This window comes from Gopherus flavomarginatus, chromosome 9 (assembly GCF_025201925.1).
Source record: "Gopherus flavomarginatus isolate rGopFla2 chromosome 9, rGopFla2.mat.asm, whole genome shotgun sequence".
Classification (NCBI taxonomy): domain Eukaryota; kingdom Metazoa; phylum Chordata; order Testudines; family Testudinidae; genus Gopherus; species Gopherus flavomarginatus.
In genome coordinates, this window is record NC_066625.1 from 53218235 (window position 1) to 53238791 (window position 20557).

Here is a 20557-nt window from a genome sequence, read left to right on the forward strand (position 1 = left end):
ATGGGGTTTCCTTGCACCTCTCGGGTCTGTCTCAGGGTGGGCTGGTTACTCTTGAAATGCTGCAGTGCTTCAGTGTAGGCAGAATCTAGGCTGACAGGAGGGGTTCTCCCATTGGCATAGTTAAGGCACTTCACTGAGATGCTGTAGCTAGGTGAATGGAAGAACTCTTCTGTTGACTGGTGCTGTCTACAAAAGGGTTTAGGTCAGTTTAATTAACTCAGGGCTGTGGATTTATCACACCCGGAGTGACATAGTTAAGCCGATTTAATTTTCTAGTGCAGACCAGGCCAGTATGGTTACACTTCGAGGTGGAGGTGTCATTTCCACCTCAAGTAGATATACCCACTAGCTTTGATTGAGCTGACATGCTAAAAATAGAAATGTAGCTGCTGTGTCACAGCTGGTGGGAGGGGCTAGCCCCCCAGTATGATCCCAGCTCGAGCTGGGAGTCCCTCTCCTGAGAATCAGGGGGCTCTGGCTGTGCAAACTATCCAGGAGTAGCTTTACTGAATCCAGCTCCCACACTGGGACAGTGACCAGGGAAGGGGACTTCTTAAACTCAAAGGATGAGTTCCAGTTTCCCTGGTGGGTCTGTAATAGCATCTCCTCACTCCTGAGCCAATTGTCTTAATCTCTGCACTGTATGTATTGCCTGCCCTGCTACTCCAGCCCTGGGGTCCCATCCATCCCGCTCTGCCAGTGCTCCTCAATCCAGACCCACATCCCTTCTGCTATTCCAGCCTGGGCTCCCCCTCAGCTGTGCCAATGCTCCTCAAACCTCCCCCCCAACCCCCTGCAACTCTAAAATGCTGCTGATGCCCCATATTTCTACTCCTAAGTTCTGCAACATCTGCTGTTTCAGTTCTGGGTCTCCCTTGTGGGAAGACGCCATGTGCCACTGGTGGCAAACAATGGTATTCTTGTGCTGTGCACAGACACCAGAAGGATGCCATCAAACTGATCTTCAGTTGCGTCCTGAGAAGCACTTTATGGCAGCTCTCTGGAGAGGCACACCCAAGGGAGTTCTGCTGCAAGGCAGTGCCTCTGCAGAGCCCCACCGCAAGACTGTGTGCCTTGGCATGTAGCCACAGAACCCATTTCAAAGCAGTTAGCTATTGTGTGTGTGCGTGTGTTTGCATGCTCCAGGATTCTTGCATTCTAGAACTGAAGAGGAGACAGGGCCCCTGTACTCTGTGGCCAGTGTGACTTCTGCGGTGGGACCCCTGGATTCTATATTCTGTGGTTCCCCCTTGTGCAGCAAACGGCATGCAGATTTGGGCAAGTTCACAGCTGCAAGCTGTGGTCGAACTAAATATGCAGGTGACTGATGCAGTCAGTGAGACCTCCCTCTGTAATCTGATATTCAGGCCAATTATTTTGATGCTGCTCCCACATTTTCGATGTGTTGCAGATTTGTGCACTGAGGTGCAGCGTGGTACGGGGGCAGCCCTGGGGAGGCTGTTTGGGGTTGTGGGAGAAGTGTGTTATGCTGTAGTGTTCTGCAGTGAACTGCTAGTTAACTTTGCTGACGTCTCCATCATTAGGTTTCAGAATGAACACCCATCAAGGTGACTAGGGCAGTGCTTGCTAGGCCATTGGCAGACTCAGGCAGGCATCACTGGAGCAGTTACAGAAGCCCTTCCAAGTGTAAACTGAGCATGTGATTCAGAGATCTCCATTCTTGGTCCCTCACTCACCAGCATGTTGGGTGAATCAGGTGTTTTCCCAAGGATTAGGGAACAGCGTCATGTCTTGTCTGAGTCACCAGCCCTGCCAGCTCCCCAAGGCAAAAGCACGTGGAGTAACAGTGTCCACCTCGAGGGCAGGGGACAGAAGAGTGGCCCAGCCAGAACCAGGACCCTTAGATGGCAGCTCCGGTGCCAGCTGCCCTGCACGGGGAACACAGTGGGAGGGGTGCTGCAGCAGAGCGAGCATTGCACCCCACCCCCTAGGACTGTCCTTGGTCTGTGTGGGCCTGGGTAGGTGGTGGCCCTTGTGCTGGGGCTGGATCAATCATTGTTTAGATGGGGGTGCTTTGGGTTGAGGGGAGATGTGGAGGGGGCGCCAGAGTGCCCAGTGTATATGGATTCAGGCGGGGCGAGCAGAGCAGTATTTGGGTTCAGAGCATGTAGGGGGGCACAAGGAGCCGGGTTGCAAGGATGGGGCACAGTAGGGTACACGGGGACGGGAGGGTTATAGGTCAGAGGCGGTAGTGTGAGAGATGAGAGTTGTATAGATAGGGTGTGATGTGGGGAGGGGGGCAGAAGGGTGCATTGGGGTGTATGGTATGCAGGGAGCAGTGGCACACAGGTGAACCTGGGGGTACAGTATGGCATGCAGGGAAGTACCGGGGGGTGTTAAGAGTGCAGCACAGAAGCGTGCAGGAGGCACTGGGGGGCGCAGGAGCCGGGGGCGCCCGGGGACGCAGGAAGGACTGTGCGGGATACTGGGGCGCAGGGCAGGTCGGTGCAGCAGGCGCCACGGCTCCGGCAGGTGGCACTGGCCGCCTCCCCTTGGCCGCCTCCCCCGCTCTTCCCCCCTCCCCGGCCGGCGCCGGGCTCCGGGCTCCGCCGCCGCCTCGGCGCTCTCAGTCCGCCCGTCCCGATGCTGCTGAGCGGAGCCGCTGCCGGCTCGGAGCGCGCCGGGCCCGGGCCCGGGCCCGGGCCCGGGGGGGCCCCGCAGTGCGTGGGCAGCATGGCCCGCTGGCTCCGGGAGCACCTGGGCTTCCGCAGCGCCAAGCCCGCGCCGCCCGCGCCGCCCAAGCCCGACTACCGGGCGGGCCTGCCCCAGCCGCCCCCGCCGCCGGGGGGCGCCCCCGCCGCTCCGCTCTGCCCGGCCGCGGCCCAGCCCGACATCCTGGCCGCCTACAAGCTGCAGCGGGACCGGGACTTTGAGGACCCCTACACGGGGGCTGGCCCGGGGGGCCTCGCGCCCGACGCCCGCTACGGCTCGCCCAAGCACCGGCTCATCAAGGTGGACGCGGCGGAGAAGGCGCCCGAGGAGCCCGCCCCGGAGCAGGTGAGAGCCCCGCGTCCTGCCCGGGATCGCCCCGTCCCCGGCTGGCTCGCAGCTGAGTGCGGGAGCGGAGCCCCCGGCCAGGGGCGCGGCGCGGTGCCCGGGGAGCGAGCCCCTCGCGGCGCCCTGCAGCCGGGACCCGGGCCGAGCGAGCAAGCGCGCGCCCCTGGGTGACCCCGCTGCAGTGCGCGGCCGGGGGGAGCTGCGGGAAGGAGGCCGAGCTGGGGGCGCGGGCTAGGCCACATGTTGCTCTGCGCGTTTGTTTACTGCGCTCCTGCTCCGCCACGGCCGGGCGGCGGGGACCCTCCACTAACTTGGCCGCCTCCAGTCAGAGACCGCAACAGCGGCAGGATTGCTTAACCCTTTGCTCGCCAGGCAGAGCAGCTCTGAAGCAAAGACCTAGGAGCTCCACCGACCTGCCAGGGGCGCTGGAGCAGTTTGTCTAGTGGGGGTGCTGAGAGCCATTGAACCACACTGTAAACCCTGTATATGCTGGAAACCACTTCAAGCCAGGGGGTGCGGCTGCACCCCCAGTTCCAGCACCCATGTACCCGTGCTGGAGCCAGGCTCCGCTAGGGACACAGGTCTATTCTGACAGGGGCAGAGTGCGATATGTGTAAGCCATTAATGGCTACTCGATACCGCAGCCTGGAGGTTATCTTGCACAGAGGGGTTTTGCCAGATAGGGGCTCAGAGTGAGTCATTGCTTGATGACATGTGGGCTTGGCGGTTGGAAGTAATGCATGGGTCTGCCTGGGAAGGTGGGTCTGAGATGGGATTGCAACAGCCCGTCCTTATCGGCTGAACTCGTCACTGACCAGTCACTCCTCTTCTTTTTCTTTGGGGCCAGGCCTGTTTTTGCCTGGGCCCGCTGTAAGAGGGACTTGGAACTGCCAGAGCCCCCTGTGCCTGCTGTATGCTGCTGAGCGCAGCCTGAAGTACAGGAAGGTGGTGGAGGGGGTATGGCTTTGTCTCTTTCAGTTGCTGAGCTGAGGGCTGTTGCCCTGGCAGAGAGGCTTCTCCTGGCCAAGTGGGGTTCCTTTTGGCAATCTGAGAGCTGCCTTTCCGCAGAGGGACGCTGCCTCCCATTGTTTGAGATCTTATTAAGAGCTGTACTTGTGCCCAAATAGCTCAGAGCATTATGTGTGAGCTAGTGCTGTAAGTGTCACGCCTTCCATCCATTGTCCTGACAGCAAGAACATGCCGCTCAAATGTCAACAGCAGCTCCTTGTGTGAGGCAGAGGCAGCTCTGGCAGGCTCCACCACCTCCTCACCTTAAACAGGTAGATTCCCCAGAAGGGCAAGTTTGTTGGATGAAATACGAGTGCCATGGCCCCTGGGCTTAGCGCAGTGGCAGATGAAGCCCTGATTTTGCATGTGCTGGTCCCCTTTTCCATCCCCAATATTTTCTTGTTTGTTCCCAGCAGTGTGCTCAGTGCAAAGACGGGCACTGTCCCTACCCGAGTGCTGGTGTACACCCTACAGCAGGCTCAGCGCTGCACGGTTAGCTCTGTCAGCATTATCCCTCGCAGCGAGCCAAGTAGCTTGTCACACTTTGGTTTTCCTTTAATTTATGCTCAGTAGCATAAGAGCTCCCCCATTTCGTCTGTGTCGTGCCCCATCTGCCGGTGCAGTGGGGCTGTGTTTGATCCTGACCAGGCTGGTGCGTTAGTGCTCTGTCCAGGCAGGGTGTCGGATGCGAAGCAATGGACAGCTTCATTTTCTACATTGTTGGGGAGTTTGTCCTGTGTTGAACTTCATGGCATTTGTGCCAGTTCCTCAGGGACTGGAATTAGGCAGGACATCGCCACTATCCTGCCCTCTTCACTCTGCCTCCTTCTACATACGCTCCCCAGCAGTGTGTTGCCACTGCCCAGAGGGCAGCCTCATCTACCTCTGATCTTGCAGGGACTGCCTGGGCACAGGGAGGTGAGGCTTCCATCATTTTGTCCCTGCACTGCACCATGGGCCTCAGCAGGAGCAACAGAATAACTCCTGGGGTAACATGGGAGGGAGAAGAGAGGCTGAGTGTGGGAGAAATAATCCCAGGCTGGAGAAGAGAGAAGCTCAAACCCCTGAGAGGGGGCAGGAGGAGACTTGCTGAGACCGGCCACAGTCATGCCAGTATTTAAGAAGGGTAAATGGGACAGGAAGCTGGGACAGCCTGCCACCAGTCTTGGGCTACACCGTGGAACCACTGACACGGGATCTTCACCAGTAAACGGAACTAAAGCCAATCAGCACAGCTTCACGGGAGACAGCTTTTGTCAAATGAACTTGATTTCTCCCTTTGACAGGATGACAAGTATGGTTGATAGAGGTAACTGTGTTGATGTAATAACATGCTTGGGTTTAGCACCGCATGCCATTTGGATTAAACAAGCACTCTACAAAATCCAGAGGGTGTATTTTAAATGGACTAAAACTGGCTAATTGATAAAGCTCACTAATTGGTTATTAATGAACAATCAGCAATGAGTGGAATGTTTCTTGTGGGGCACTGCAAGGGTCTGTTCTTGGCCCAGGGCTGTTCAATTTCTTTATCAATTATCATTGCTGGGGAAGTTTGCAGAGACAGTGATTGGTTGGGTGGTAAATGACAAAGGGGACCAGTCCCTATGACAGAGCCCTCTGGATCACTTAGTAAAGCAGGGTGCAGTCAAACAGCATGCATTATAATGCAGCCAAATGCAAGATCGTGCTTCTAGGACGAAGGTGTGCAGGCCATACCAACAGGATAGGGAACTGTATCCTGGAAAGCAGAGACTCTGGAAAGGACTTAGGGGTCAATGTAGATAATCAACTGAACATGAGCTCCCCATCTGAATCTGTGAGGAGAGGGGTGGATTTTTTAACAGAATACTGAGAAGAGATTGCCTCTGTATATGGCACTAGGGAGACCATTACTGGATCCTGGTTCTGGGGGCTACACTTCACAAAGAAAGTTAAAAAATTGGAGAGCGTTCAGCAAAGGATATCCGCTTTATAATGCGAGACTAAAGCACAGTCTGTCTTTTCAAAGAGAAGGATAAGAGACAATTAACTCATGGTCTATAAGCACCTGTGCAGGGAGGAGACTTTTGCTAGCAGAGGGCTCTTTAATCTAGCAGCCAGAGGCAGAGAGAGGCTGGGAGTTGAAGCTAGACCAGGGGTAGGCAACCTATGGGGCAGCACGTGAGCTGATTTTTCAGTGACACTCTCACTGCCCGGGTCCTGGCCACAGGTCCAGAGGGCTCTGCATTTTAATATAATTTTAAATGAAGCTTCTTAAACATTTTTAAAACCTTATTTACTTTACATACAACAATAGTTTAATTATATATGTTAGACTTCTAGAAAGAGACCTTCTAAAAACGTTAAAATGTGTTACCGGCATGCAAAACCTTAAATTAGAGTGAATAAATGAAAACTCGGCACACCACTTCTGAAAGGCTGCCGACCCCTGAGCTGGACAATGTCAGACTGAAAATACAGTGCATATTTTTAGTGGTGAGTGTAATTAACCATGGGAACAGGATTGTGGTGGATTCTTGATCGCTTGGAGTCTTTACAGCAGGTTTGGGTGTCTCTCACTAAAAGATCCACTGTTGCTCACCCACCAGCTGTTGAGCTTGATACAGGGTTCACTGGGTGAGGTTGTCTGGCCTCTCGATGCAGGAAGTCAGAGTGAATGATCAGAGATGTTTCAGGCTGCTGCTGTGCATGGCTGCAGTGTTGCTTGGACTGCAGGTGTCACAGGTTGTGCTCCCGAATCTGAGCTTTCTTTTTAATAGACTAACCCTTTTTAGTCCTGGTTGTGAAGATAATGTTGACAAGGTGCCCTGAGTACTACGTGTTCAGTAACATCTGCCTGACTTTGCAGAGAGCCTGACACAATCTCTCTGAGATGGGGGAGCCGCCTCATGCCTCTTGATAGTTTGTCTCTAACCTAAAGATGACAAATTAATTGTCAGCATTGTTAACTGGTCATTGTAGCAGAAACATTCAGCTAAACCTCCTCCCTGGTTACCCCATAACAATTGCTGCAGTGTTGTGTGTGGGTGTGTGTGTGTGTGTGTGTGTGTGTGTAGGGTGGGGAGCCGCAGGGTAAGAAGCATTCAATTTAATATCCACATAACATGAGGGGGTACTCTGCTGATTGCATTATTCACCTTCCTATTTAATTAAAACCTGACATTTTGATTTAAATGAACCTGCCACAGTCTCCCTGGGCTGGTTCCCCAGAATGCTGTGGAGTCTTACTGCAGAATGTAGGATTCCCCTGCTTGTGGGGGTGAGAGGGGAGTCCCTGGCGATATTCTAGGACGAGGTCCATTTGTCTGTGTTTCCTGGGTAGATAAACCCAGAAACCAGCTGGAAGATTGGAGTGGAAAAGTCTCCTGCATGTATGAATGAAAATGAAGTCCCATCCTTTCCAGGCTGGTTCGTTTATTAAGCAGAAGCAGTGACGGCACCGCAGGAAAGGAGGCAGCAGTGTTTCTGCTGGAAGCCCAATTTTCTCCCCACTCCAATCCAACGTTGCATGTTAGCTTCAGTTAGCAAGTTGGTGTGGCAGCCCAAGGGCTGGGACAGAGAGCTGTGTGAATTGGGATTGTTTGGTCAAGGGGGTCCTGAAATGCAGCATAGCCCCCTTCCCTCCCCCCAGATCTGTTTTCTAAGTTACAGCTGCCTGTGCTGTTTTCTTGGGGGCCATGTAGGGCGGCAGAAGGCAGTGCCCATGGAAGGTGTTGCCTTTGCTGAAATCCAGTGCCAGACACCAAGAACCAGCTCCAAGACTTAAACAGTGAAAAGCTGTTGACTGTGCAGGGCCAGCTGGGGTTTGTAGCCCCAAAGTGCTCTGTGAGTGCCAGCAAGACCAGTCTTCCTCTACCAAACACCTGGGAAGGTGCTCCAGCCTGGAACCCCGGAGAACATCAGGTCATGTCTCCAACCTCTTTCCCCTCTTCTGTATAATCACAAGCTCTTATTAACCAGATTCTCCCATCGCTCTTGTGTGCGACTCCTAGCATTGAAATGCACGGCTAGTGCTGGCACAGCGGGACTCTCATGGGTCATTGCATATCATGTCAGAAGCCCCAGATCAACATTTCTAAATAGAAGTCCTGTTTGAGACGTGTTCTCGGTGTGACTCCTGGGCCACAGTCGGTCACGGGAGCCAGAAGGGGTTAGGAATGCAGGAAAACAGTATCCGGATTTCAGAGACTGAAAAGCTGTAGAGTTAAGGTGATGCACCCCCACAGCATCAGTGCTGCCCCATCCATTCTGATGGATTGCAGCACCCCCACCGGCTCTTTCATTGCTGTACCCTATCTGCAGATGAGGGCTGGGAGTTAGGACCTGTACTTAGGGCTGAGAAGAAATGGGAGATTCCTTCATGTCTTTGGGAGGAGGGGTCCTGCCAGAATCCTACTCTCTGGAGCACAGTGTTACCAGTCACAGGAATCCCCCATAGGGTCACTCCAGACCCTCTCACTGGGCTTGGTCACTTGTCCAGCATGGCAGCTTCTCACCAAGGCAAGACCACGGAACATGCTTTGATGTGGGTCGATCCCCGGCACAGCTGAGCCCACTGCCCAGGTCTCTGACCTCAACTCTCTCCTCTGCAGAGAGAGGCTGTAAAGCTGGATGAGACACCAGGCAGATCAGCAGGAGTAAGGGAAATGGGAAACCAGCAGGGAATGGGGCCTTGGCATGGAGCCTGTGGCCACATGCCTCATCTCGGCTTCTACCCAGACTGATAGGGCTTTGCCCTCTGTTCAGCAGGCAGGCTCAGATCAGTGTGACTGTAATCCTGGGTGGGGGCGGGGTCTGTCTTGGAATTGATGCAGTGAAGACTCTGGGCTTTCTGTTTCTGGAAGGTATTTATCTGTCCCACGTTCTCAAAGTGTCTGAACTGCTCACCGTCTTTATGAATTCTCCCTTGCATAGCCCCACTCTGCCTCCCAAGGCTGGAGTCCCAATTTCAGAGATGGGAACTGAGTCTCAGAGAGGCTAAAGGACTTGCTCAAGATCATACAGGATATGTGTGGCAGAGCTGTGAACTGAACTCAAGGCTCCTGTGTCCCAGGGCAGCGCATTAATCACTAGGCCATCCTCCTTGTCTGTCTATTGAAGTGTTTCTTGGTGCCCTGGACAGTCTGTGCTATGTCTTGCTCCAGGACTTTAGCTCAGAGGTGAGGGAGCAGGAGTAGGCTGAGAAGAGCTGCTCTGGCAGATGGAGTCTGATCAGCTGGCCTGCGAGCACAGATGAGGGCTCAGCAGAGGTGAGGTGAAGCCAGCACAATGCTAATGGCAATGCATGGCATTCGCTTGGTGAGCTGCTGCAGGGGTTGCTTGGAGCTCACCCAGGGCTTGTTTAACATCTTCCTTAAGGATCCGACAGAGTGAGCTGCTTGCTAATGAAATTCACAGGCCTGCTGAGCAGGGAGGACGGGAAGGGACCCGAGGAAGCTGGGCTGCGTGTGGGGAGCGATAATCACAAGCAGCAGGCGAGAGTGGGGCTGCGAGGCCTGGCTGAACATGGCCAATGCAGCCGCTTGCAGTGCTGGGGCTGCAGGAAGAGGCTCAAGTGGTCTGGGAGCTGTGCCTCGGGCAGGCTGGTGAGTGCACTTTGGCAGCGCTGGCTCTGCTGTGACTGCATAGGGTGCACTGTGCCACCCTAGGGGCCATGAGCAGGAGTGCTGGGCGGGGAGGGACAGAACATCTCAGGAGTGCAATGTGTCACTAGCGATGGCATGCGTGTGCATCAGCAACAGCTATGCCCATCAGCCCTTGGGGCTAGGCAGTGCTTAATTTGTAATGAAAAAGGTGCCGGGGCTCAAGCAGTTTTTTACATTGATAACTGATGCAGCAAGTCCAGAGGTGCCGGGGCTCCGAACTGTCAAGCCCAGAGGTGCCGGGGCTCAGCCCTGGCACAAATTAAGCACTGGAAAAGTTACTGCTTGGGATGTGCGTGGGGCTGGGGGGTTATTTCTGCAGGGCAGGGCTGGCACCCCCAGTGCCGGAGGTGGCAGACATTCGGCTGGAAGGTGTGTAGTTGGCAGTGATTATGGAGAGGCTACTTGGGCCTTCAGGAGGTCTAGGGGTAGAGGGCACCAGCCTGGCAGCCTCTCTGTGCCCAGCATGTGCTTTTCTGGGGAATGCGATAGCTCGCCCACTCTGCCTGGTAAGCTGGGTGCAGTTTCCTGTCCCCAGGCGAGCCGCCTCGCCTCCCTGCATAATGCAGAATTACCGGTAGGACTCTGTGCTTGTGTGGGACGCAGCCTGTCCTCCAAGTGCAGGGCGGGCTTTGCAGGCTGCTTCCTGCTCTGCAGCTCGAAGCAGGACCTCACCCTCCCTCAGCTCTGCATGGCCTGCCAGAGACACCTTCCCATGCGGTGGGGAGGGGGAGCACGGGGCCTGACTCGGCCCTGCTCCAGTAACAGAGGTGGAGGTTTCTCTTAGAAACACCCTCGCTCAAGGCCTTTGGGATGTTGGCTTCATGCGGCCTTTGGGATGCTGGCTTCCTTGTGTGCTTGCTGGGTCGCTGACAGCAGCTGCCCTGGTAGGCTGTGAATAGTAGCTTGGCTCCTTGGTGCTGCCCACAGGGAGTGACTCTGCCTGGTTCTGGGGGAGGGCACTTTTCGCAAAGAGAGGTCTGTGGTGGTGCTGGGCATGTCAGGAAGATCCTGGGTGTCCTCTGGCTCCATTGTGTGATGCTGCCAGTGGGGGGCACACAAGAGAGAGGTTCTGGGAGTGGTGCGGCAGGTTGCTGTCTGCAGGGGAAGGTTTTTCCTGCTTGTCTCTAGCCCTGCCCCTCTGAGGATCTCAAAGTGCATTGCGAGCGTTCCTGCGTTCTCTTTGTGCTGTGGAGCCAGTGTCATGGACTCCTTTGTACAGATGAGGAAACTGAGGCACAAAGGAGTGAAGTGCTGCACTCAGGGTCATATGGTGAGTCACTGGCACAAGTGGGGATAGCACCAGGAGTCCTGACTCCTTCTCCCAGCATTGGGCTATTCTGTTTCCCTTGATGGCTTGTGGCTTGGTGGCTCTGTGGGAGAAGCTATGTCTCAGAACCGCTCCCCCACCACCCCGAGCACTGGGGATGACTGCCCTAGGGGAGTGGGGCCCTCCCAGTCTTGTTTCCACTAGACCTATCTCTGAGGGGTCTCCCCAGGGGGCAGCTCCCTGGAGGTGGCGAAGGTGGGAACGTTCTTGTAGACAAGGGGCTGACGTCTCTCACACTGCGTAGGACCTGCCCAGGGAAGACCCAGACCTAGTCATAGGGACTGCCAGGCTGTTACTCCCATTCCACCCTTACCTGCTTCTGTGGGCAGCTTCATTTAAACCAATAGGCTCATGTGACTTTATCGGCCAATAGCTGAGCCTCACCCATGACCCAAGCTCTATTGGCTGGCGGTGATGGTACTGGGGCAATGCTCTCCTGCACCCTTCTGCTCTAGAAGTTGCGTTGCGTGGAAAAGCCGGCCTCCGGCCTCCTTCACAGCTGATCTTTACCTGCCCCCAAAGTGAAAAGTTGCAGTTCCTACGGCTCCCCTGCCCTGAGCATGTGTTCATTACGTGATCGTACAGCACACGCAGGAACACTGGCTGCTCGAGGGGAACCGCTGCTAGAGACATGGCCTTCAGAGAAGACAGCAGCTTGGGCTTGCATTTTCCCAGCTCTGAAAAGCTCAGCGGCTTCTCTTCTGACTTGCCCCTGCGGTTCCCCTTTAGGCTGAGGCTAACAGTAATAAATATCAGCCCCAAAAGGGAAGTGTCGGAGACGGTTCTGAAGAGCCAAGGGCACTCTTGCCTGTTCCCCAGGGATCTAAAGCTCTGGGAGTTGTTCGGTGGTTAGTGCTGTGTGCTAATCCTCTGACATTACAAGTCTAACTGCCCACTTTCCTGGCCAGCGTCCTTAAAACAAAATCCTGCTTTCCATGTAAAGGTTGGCTGTATCCAGGGCTACCTGGACTGGGCACCAAGTGGGTGACTATCAGGGAACTTGCATGGACCTTTGGAAGTAGCAGTAGTTCCGCAGAGAGCCAGAAGTTAGGACATTTATAGTTCGGATTCTACAGGCACCCTTACCTCTGACCTCTGCTGCTAGGACACAAAGCTCCCTACTCAAGACAGCTGCGGCCCCGTGCGCTCCTGCATGGTATGCAGCCACTGCACACTGCCGCTCTTCCAGCCCACCCCTCCGTATCCCCTCTGCAGGCCAGACTTTCACACAGACCACTTGTTCATAATTAATAAGATTCTTTTATTTGAGTGTTTGCATAAGTTTGTATGTTGGGGTGTGTGCACAACCTTGGTGTGTTTGTGTTGGGGTAAGTGCACTGTGGTGTGTGTACAGGTATGGTGTGTGTTGAATGTGGTGTGTGTGTGTATATATGTGTGTGCACATTAGGGTGCTACACAATATATGCACCTGTGTGTTTGGGTTGGATTGTGCCTCTAACACCCTGTGAACGGATGGTCCATGTCCATGTCTTGCTCAGTGCTGATGCACAGGATGTGAGTTATTAAAGCCCCAGCTAAGGAGACCGCTTCTCCACCTCAAGTTGTAGCAGTGCTGGAGGTTCCTAGTTCAATTCCCAGGAACTGATGAAAATAGTGCACAAACCAGCCTGTTTGTGTTCATTGGGGTGACGGGATGTGTGTGTTGTCACGTGCACAGGCCTGGTGTGTGTGTGGTAGTGTGAGCCTGTGCATTTGTGTCAGGGTGTGTGTGTGTGTGTGTGTGTGTGTGTGTGTGTGTGTGTGAGAGAGAGAGAGAGAGAGAGAGAAATACATATTTAATGTTCAGTCTTGTCTTTCTGTCTGGTTTGGTTTGTTCTTGTACAAAGTGAACATAAGTACCCGAGCAAGATGAGGCTGCCCGTGGTGCTAACAGAGCTGAGCGCGCACACGTTTATACACCATAACACAGACTGAGTGTTGTTTCGAAAGCACCCGAATGACATAAGAGCCCAGCTACAGATCCTGTGAGAACTGCGGGCTTGTCTGAATGTGGGGCTGTCCTGGAAGAGCCAGTGTGCTTTAAGTGCACCCCCAGCCTTAATCCCAATGAACGTTTCAATGTCGACAAGCCTGAGACCCAAGGGAGCTCTGTGGAGAGCAGGCATCACCTTCTTGGTCCTGTCTACATCAGGGAGGGGCAAATCCTGTGCGCCGCCCAGAGTCTGGTGCTCTCCTAGCTTGGCGTGAGGGAATCACGTCACCCTTGTGCGGTTTTGAGCAGCTCCCACATCGCCACGGCTGGATGACTGTCCTGGCATGGCTGCAGACAGAGCTGTCCCAGAGCCAGCCCTGTCTCTTAGTCCAAGAGCGCCATGGCCGGGCCAGTTCTGAGCATGCTCCCCAAATAGTGGCAGGGCTGGGATCAGAGAGGAACATGGGACTGTTCTAACCATGTGTTGTTTTGGGGAAGGGCTGGGTTTTTGTAAGCTCCTGCAGAGCCTCCGTAGCATGCTCCGAAGTATGGGAGCTTCTCGGGCTGAGACAGCGTCCCAGCACCAACAGGAGCTGAGCAATGTGCCACCACGTACTAGTAACAGGAGGCAGTTGAGTGTGGCTGCCACGAGGGAGCTGAGCTATCTGGACCTCTGCCCTCCTGTGCAGCTGGTCAGTGGAGTGACAGCCCCACTCCGATTCTTCATGTCTGCATGATGTCTTACATGCCAGCAGTGCTGCATGCGGGAAAGAACACCTTGCAGGGCATGAAGCCCTAGGGAAAATGCCAGTTTTGTAGTTGTCCAGGTAACCTTCCTTTGACCCCCTTGTGTGTTAGAGTTGTGATATGGTCTGTAACTGGCGGGACCCTTGCCTCATTCAGCACACAGGATGGATGGGGCTCGGAATGGGGCTGAAGCTCAGGATTTCTTTGGATCCTTGACATGTGACGCGAGACCCCTGCTTTGTGTACTGCACCCCCCTGTGAACCCTGCATAGAATGGGGGATTGTCATCCATTGTCTCCCGGCCTTCTCTGGGTTGCTGATCATCTGTGAAGGATCATAGCAGCTCAGGTGTTAATGGATGTAACTTCTTTGTGTGTGTGTGTGTGTGTGTGTGTGTGTGTGTGCGCGCGCTCATGCACTTAGGGGGTGGGTTTGGGTTCCTCCAGATGGGACACTTGCAGATGGAGATTCAGGTGCATGTTTTCACTACATTTGGGGCCCTCAGTGACTGAGTATCCAACAGATGGCATTGGGGGCCTGGTATGTCAGAGCAGTGAGCAGTTCCACACCCTATACAGACAGAGGCTAATTAACCCTCACATCCCCAGAAGCAGGTGAGGAAGGGCCATCTTCATTTAACAGAGGGGTTGCGGACATATAGGCAAAGTCAAGTGCATGAGGCCACAGAATAGGCCAGTGAGAGGCAGAATTCGAACTTGGGGCCTCCTGACTCCAAACTCTGGGCTCGTTCCTGCAAACCCTCCAGGTGTCTTGAGCTGGATGCCCATAAATGAGGCACACACAACCAGAGGCACCAGAACAGGGGAACCAGGGGGCCATGCCCCCTCCCTTTTACCGGCCATAAGAGCGAGCGATGCAGGGGAGGGGGCAGAGAGGAGTGAGTGAGGGGGCCAGGGTCTGGGGGGAAGAGGTGCATGGGCGCAGGGCCTCTGGGGAAGGGGTGATGCTAGGGTGGGGGCTTAGGGAGAAGGGGCAGCACACAGGCAGGGCCTCGGCAGTGCAAGGACAGCGCCTCAGGGGAAGGGGTGGTGTGGCGGGCGGGGCCACAGTTCGGGTGCCAGTGGCCCCCTACTTTTAGGGACCTTCTGCCGCTCTTGCACACAACTAGTGATCACCCGTGAAAAGTTTGGTGCAAGTGACTTGCCCAGTGTCACACAGGAGCTCTGTGGCAGTCAGGGATGGGATCTGTTCTCTTTAGCATTCATCTGCCACAGCCATGAGGCCATCCTTTCTCATCTTCAGTCCTGCACTTTGGTCACTACACGCCTTCCAACTTCTGCAACAGACGTGGCAGGGGTCCTACAGAACACAGCCTCCTTCACGACACAGCCCTGATTCATCCCCACAGCAGCTCCAGCCTGCGTAGTGAATGAGGCAGGGGGCCTCTGCAAAGAATAGTCTGTGATCCCGTAATTACAGGCTGTCATAATGCATGCAAGCAAGGCTTTTGAATTAAAGTTCAATGGCCAACCTAAATTCTGGCATTTCCTAACTGCGAATGCTCAGCTTTGCAATTTAAATAACTTTTTAACATAGATTCTGTGTGTAATTTCCTAGTTTAAAAAAAATCCCCCCAAAACCAAACCACTTTCTGTTGCAGCTGTGATTCCTGCTCCTATCAATAAGGCTGGTCCTTCTGGACCTTCAGCATAGACTTCTTGCCACTGGAGATACAGCACTGACTCCAGTGGCTGGCAGCAGGAGTAGATTGTTATCCTCTGTGGATCAGCTACTCTGAGAAGATGCACAACACATTGACTAGATTACTTCTGCACAAGTAGTCCTCTTTTACAGGCAGCATAGCCCCACACTTAGATTTGGCAAATGCTGTCTGAGACACAGGGTGGCTAAGCCGTAGAAAGTGGGGCTGCTGTGTTAGACTCCTGGACTCTGTTCCCAGCTTGGTAACTGCTCAGTGGGGTATGAACTCTTTGCTCAATTATTAGGGTTGTGAAGCGCTCTGGAGGTGCTCTGTGCAGCTCAGTGACAATGTGTGTGCACAGGTGTGCATATATGTGTGTGCGGGGTTAATAGAGCCCAGGGGTTTTGGCAGCAAGCCAAGTCCAAGCTATAGTGAACACCGTGCAGATGAGAAATGGTTATTTTCAGCAGCTGGTAACTCAGCCCAAGCTGCTTGGATTTAGGTGGACTCAGCAAATGGTACCTCCCTGACCCCAGGGCTATCCCTCTGCTGAATGTCACAGCCCTGGTGCAAGCCATGGAGGCATCAGAGGTCTTCCAAAATACTGGAGTGTTTACAGTGAAAGTGTTAGACAGCCACTCCCCTGGTCACAATTAACCTCCTCAGTGACCTCATGTGCTGTCGTGTCAATGATATCAACCGACTGCCCCACAGTCCGTGCGGTGACGACGTAATTCTTTCTCCTGCTGCTGAGGGCACAGCTACAGCTTTATATTGGAGCAACAGTGTGTAAAAGATGAGATCCAAATCGCCTTTGGGTATCAGTTGGGGATGAAGTGGAAGGGCTGGAGTGTGCCCTTGAAGGGGGTGAGGAAGCCACGGTCTTTTCCCTTATATTTGTGTCTCCCTGCTGTTGAGGTTCTGGGGGAATAGGGCATATCATGTCACAGTTGCCGTGTCTGAAGATTCTGAAAGTGAACCGCTGGCCAGGTGAGTGGTGCAGGGTGGAGAACTTTGGTTCTATGGGAATTGATCCACCTTCTAGGGGAAGGGGGCTGTATAGGCTGGATGGCCTCCATCTCGGTAGAAAGGGGACCAATCTCCTCGGGGACAGGCTGGCTAGAGTAGTCAGGTGTAGGTTAAACTAATAGCAAAAGGGGAGGGTAAGAGAGGGAAGAAGTGGGCACTCAACACAAAATCAAGTTGAGAACAAAATTAATTAAGGAACCAAAGGAAACGAAGAGAGGAAATTCTTGAATTGTGTGTACACCAGTGCCAGGAGCCTGGGTAACAAACAAGAGCAATGGGAATTGCTCATTTATGAGCATAAATTCAATCGAGCTAGTATTGCTGAAACCTGGCAGAGTGATTCGCACAATTGGAATGGTAAAATCAATGGTTATAACCTATTTATGAAGGATCAAGCGGGCAAAAGGGGAGGGGGAGTGGCACTCTGTGTCAAAAATGGCATCACCGTTTCCAAGTCAGTGATAACTGGAAAGAAAACTATCTTGAATATATATGGATCAATGCCCTGACAGATAAATCACAAGATGGGGTCCTGGAAGAAAGCTGATGTTATGCCAGGGGTTTAAAAGGGTGACCCAGGTAACTGTTGGCCTGTCAACCTGATGCTGATCCTGAGCAAGATAATGATGCGGTAGGGACTCGATTAATGATGAAATCAAGGAGGGTGATGTAATTAATGCAAATCAACATAGGTTTATGGAAAATAAATCCTGTCAAACTAACTCAATATCTTTTTTTTTTAAATGAAATTTCGTTGATAAAGATAACAGTGTTGACATAATAGATTTAGACTTCTGCGAGGTGTTTGACTTGGTCCCGCATGACAGTCTAATTAAAAAAGCTAGAATGATATAAAATTAACATGGCACACATTAAATGGATTAAAAACTGGCTAACGGATAGGGTTCAAAATGTAACTGGAAATGGGGAATTGTCATCAAATCTGTGTGTTTCTCGTGGAGGTCCCACAGGGATTGGTTCTTGGTCCTGTGCTATTTAACATTTTTATCAGTGACCTGGAAGAAAACACTGGTAAAGTTTGCAGATGACACAAAAACTGGAGGAGTGGTAAATAATGAAGAGGACTGGTCTTTGATTCAGAGCAATCTGGATTGCTTGGTAAACTGGGCACAGGCAACCAATGTGTATGTGTCACGGAATGTGGGGGAGTCCGGTCCTGCACCCCTCTTCCTGGGACCCACAGTGACTCTTAGCCAGCCAGTAAAACAGAAGGTTTATTGGACAACAAGAACACAGGTTACAGCAGAGCTTGCAGGCACAGTCAGGACCCCTCCACCGAGTCCTTCTGGGCTTTCAGGGTGCTTGGATCCTAGCTAGGATACCCTGAATTCCGCCCACACAGCCCCAAGCCCAAACTCAAACTGCTTCCCTCTTCCCACTCCCTTCCTTTTGTCCCCTTCCCGGGCAAAGGTGTTGACCTTTCCCCTCCCTTACCTAGCTCAGGTTACAGGCCCTGGCGTCGTCCATCCCCTAAAGTCCTCCCCTGCTCTCCCAGTCCCTACTGCATCACATCTCTCCCCCCTTCGAGACTGAACTGAGCGGGGTCACTCTGCCCAGTGACCTGGGGAAGTTCAGGGCCCCCTCTCCGGGACAACGCATCCACTGTCAGGTTGGCACTTCCCTTCACATGGACCACGTCCATGTCATAGTCCTGCAGGAGCAGGCTCCACCTCAGGAGCTTGGCGTTGGCTCCTTTCATCTGGTGCAGCCAGGTCAGGGGAGAGTGGTCGGTGTACACGGTGAAGTGTCGCCCAAAGAGATATGGCTCTAGCTTCTTAAGGGCCCACACCATGGCCAGGCATTCCTTCTCGATGGCCGCGTAGCTTTGTTCCCGGGGTAGCAGCTTCTTACTCAGGTACACGATGGGGTGTCTCTCCCCCTTTTCATCCTCCTGCATTAACACCGCCCCTAGTCCAGTGTCTGAGGCATCGGTGAACACCATAAAGGGTTTGTCAAAATCTGGGTTTGCCAGAACTGGGCCGCTAACCAGAGCCTCCTTCAGCGCCCGGAAAGCCTCCTGGCACTGCTCAGTCCAGATCACCTTGTCTGGCTTCCCCTTTTTGCACAGTTCAGTGATGGGGCCGGCTATGGCACTAAAGTGGGGCACGAACCTTCGATAGTACCCCGCCATCCCAATAAAGGCCTGGACCTGCTTTTTGGTTTGGGGAGCAGGCCAGTCTCTGATCACCTCCACCTTGGCTGGTTCCGGCTTCAGGCAGCCGCTCCCCAACCGATGGCCCAGGTAAGATACTTCAGCCATCCCCACCTTGCACTTCTCAGCCTTTACTGTTAACCCAGCCTTTCGGAGTCGGCCCAGGACTGTTTAACCTGGGACATGTGGTCCTCCCAGGTCTGGCTGAAGACGCAGATGTCGTCAATATACGCCACGGCAAAACTCTCCATCCCCCTCAGTAACTGATCCACCAGGCGCTGGAAGGTGGCCGGTGCTCCCTTGAGGCCAAAGGACAGGGTCAGAAACTCATAGAGCCCCAGAGGGGTGATAAAGGCCAATTTCAGCCTGGCATCTGCGTCCAGCGGCACTTGCCAGTAGCCTTTGGTAAGATCCATAGTGGTGAGGTACCGAGCACCTCCCAGCTTGTCTAGGAGCTCGTCAGGCCTGGGCATAGGGTAGGCATCAGATACGGTGATGGCATTGAGCTTTCGATAGTCCACACAGAACCGGATTGACCCATCCTTCTTGGGGACCAGCACCACTGGCGAGGCCCAAGGGCTGGAAGACGGCTGGATCACCCCCAAAGCCAGCATGTCCCTGACCTCTCTTTCAAGATCCTGGGCAGTTTTACCAGTGACCCGAAAAGGGGAGCATCTTATAGGGGAATGTGACCTGGTCTCCACCCAGTGGACAGTCAAATTAGTGCTTCCAGGCTGGTTGGAAAACAGCTGTCGGTATAGATGCCGCACCCGCCTGATCTCAGCGTGCTGGCCCGGGGTCAGTTGATCAGAGGGGAATCGCCTCCAGGGGGGAACCAGCTTTTGTCCCAGGGAATAGATCTACTAAGGGGTCATCTCCCTGCCCCTCCCAATGTCCACACACGGCCAACACCACATTCCCCCTGTCATAGTATGGTTTCATCATGTTCACATGGTACACCCGATGGTGATGTGCCCGGTTTGACAGCTCCACCACATAGTTTACCTCATTCAGTTGCTTGATAACCTTGAAGGGCCCTTCCCAGGCGGCCTGGAGTTTGTTTCTCCTCACGGGGATGAGAACCATCACCTGATCCCCGGTGGCGAAGGCACGGGCCCGTGCCGTGCGATCATATCAGACCTTCTGCCTCCTCTGGGCTCGGGTCAGATTCTCCCTGGCCAGGCCCATGAGCTCGGCCAGTCTTTCCCGGAAGGTCAGGACATACTCCACCACTGACTCTCCCTCGGGAGCGGCCTTTCCCTCCCATTCGTCCCTCATCAGGTCTAGGGGCCCCCTTACCTGCCTTCCATACAACAGTTCGAAAGGTGAAAACCTGGTAGATTCCTAGGGTACCTCCCTGTACGCGAACAGCAGGTGAGGTAAGTACTTGTCCCAATCCTGCGGGTGCTGATTCATAAATGTTTTTAGCATCATCTTCAGCGTCCCGTTGAACCTTTCTACCAGCCCGTTGGACTGGGGGTGATATGCTGAGGCCCAGTTGTGCTGGACCCCACATTTCTGCCATAAGGACCGGAGCAGGGCCGACATGAAGTTGGACCCCTGGTCCGTTAAGACCTCCTTGGGGAACCCCACCCGGCTGAAAATTGTCAGCAGCGCATCTGCCACTGTGTCCGCTTCGATAGAGGACAAGGCCACCGCCTCGGTGTAGTGAGTGGCAAAATCCACCACCACCAGGATGTACTTCTTCCCTGACCGGGTCGTCTTGCTGAGGGGTCCCACTATGTCCATGGCCACCTTCTGGAAAGGTTCTTCTATGATGGGTAAAGGCCTCAAAGCCGCTTTCCCCTTGTCCCGGGCCTTCCCCACCCTCTGGCAGGGGTCACAGGATTGGCAGTACTGTCGGACATGGGTAAAGACCCCAGGCCAGTAAAAGTTCTGTAGCAGCCTCTGCCTGGTGCGTCGGATTCCCTGGTGCCCTGCGAGAGGGATGTCATGGGCCAGGTACAGCAGCTTGTGACGAAACTTCTGGGGAACCACCAGCTGCCTCCTG

General features: G+C 53.9%; 1 protein-coding gene across 6 annotated transcripts in view; it reads left to right on the plus strand.

Moving 5' to 3' along the window:
- The first annotated feature begins 2694 nt into the window (after positions 1 to 2694).
- Positions 2695 to 20557, plus strand: part of SHF (Src homology 2 domain containing F) — a 69299-nt gene continuing 51436 nt past the window's right edge. For 3 of the 6 annotated variants that reach the window (XR_007776168.1, XM_050966821.1, XM_050966824.1), the window contains exon 1: positions 2695 to 3018. Coding sequence is in view for 3 of the 6 variants with exons in the window: in XM_050966821.1 (XP_050822778.1) it covers positions 2695 to 3018 (324 nt within the window). In the remaining 3 variants the exon portion in view is untranslated. Of the gene's footprint in view, positions 3019 to 5317; positions 5336 to 9258; positions 9279 to 10923; positions 10945 to 20557 lie in introns of those variants that run through there. The other 3 variants (XM_050966823.1, XM_050966825.1, XM_050966822.1) reach the window with 3 other exon arrangements.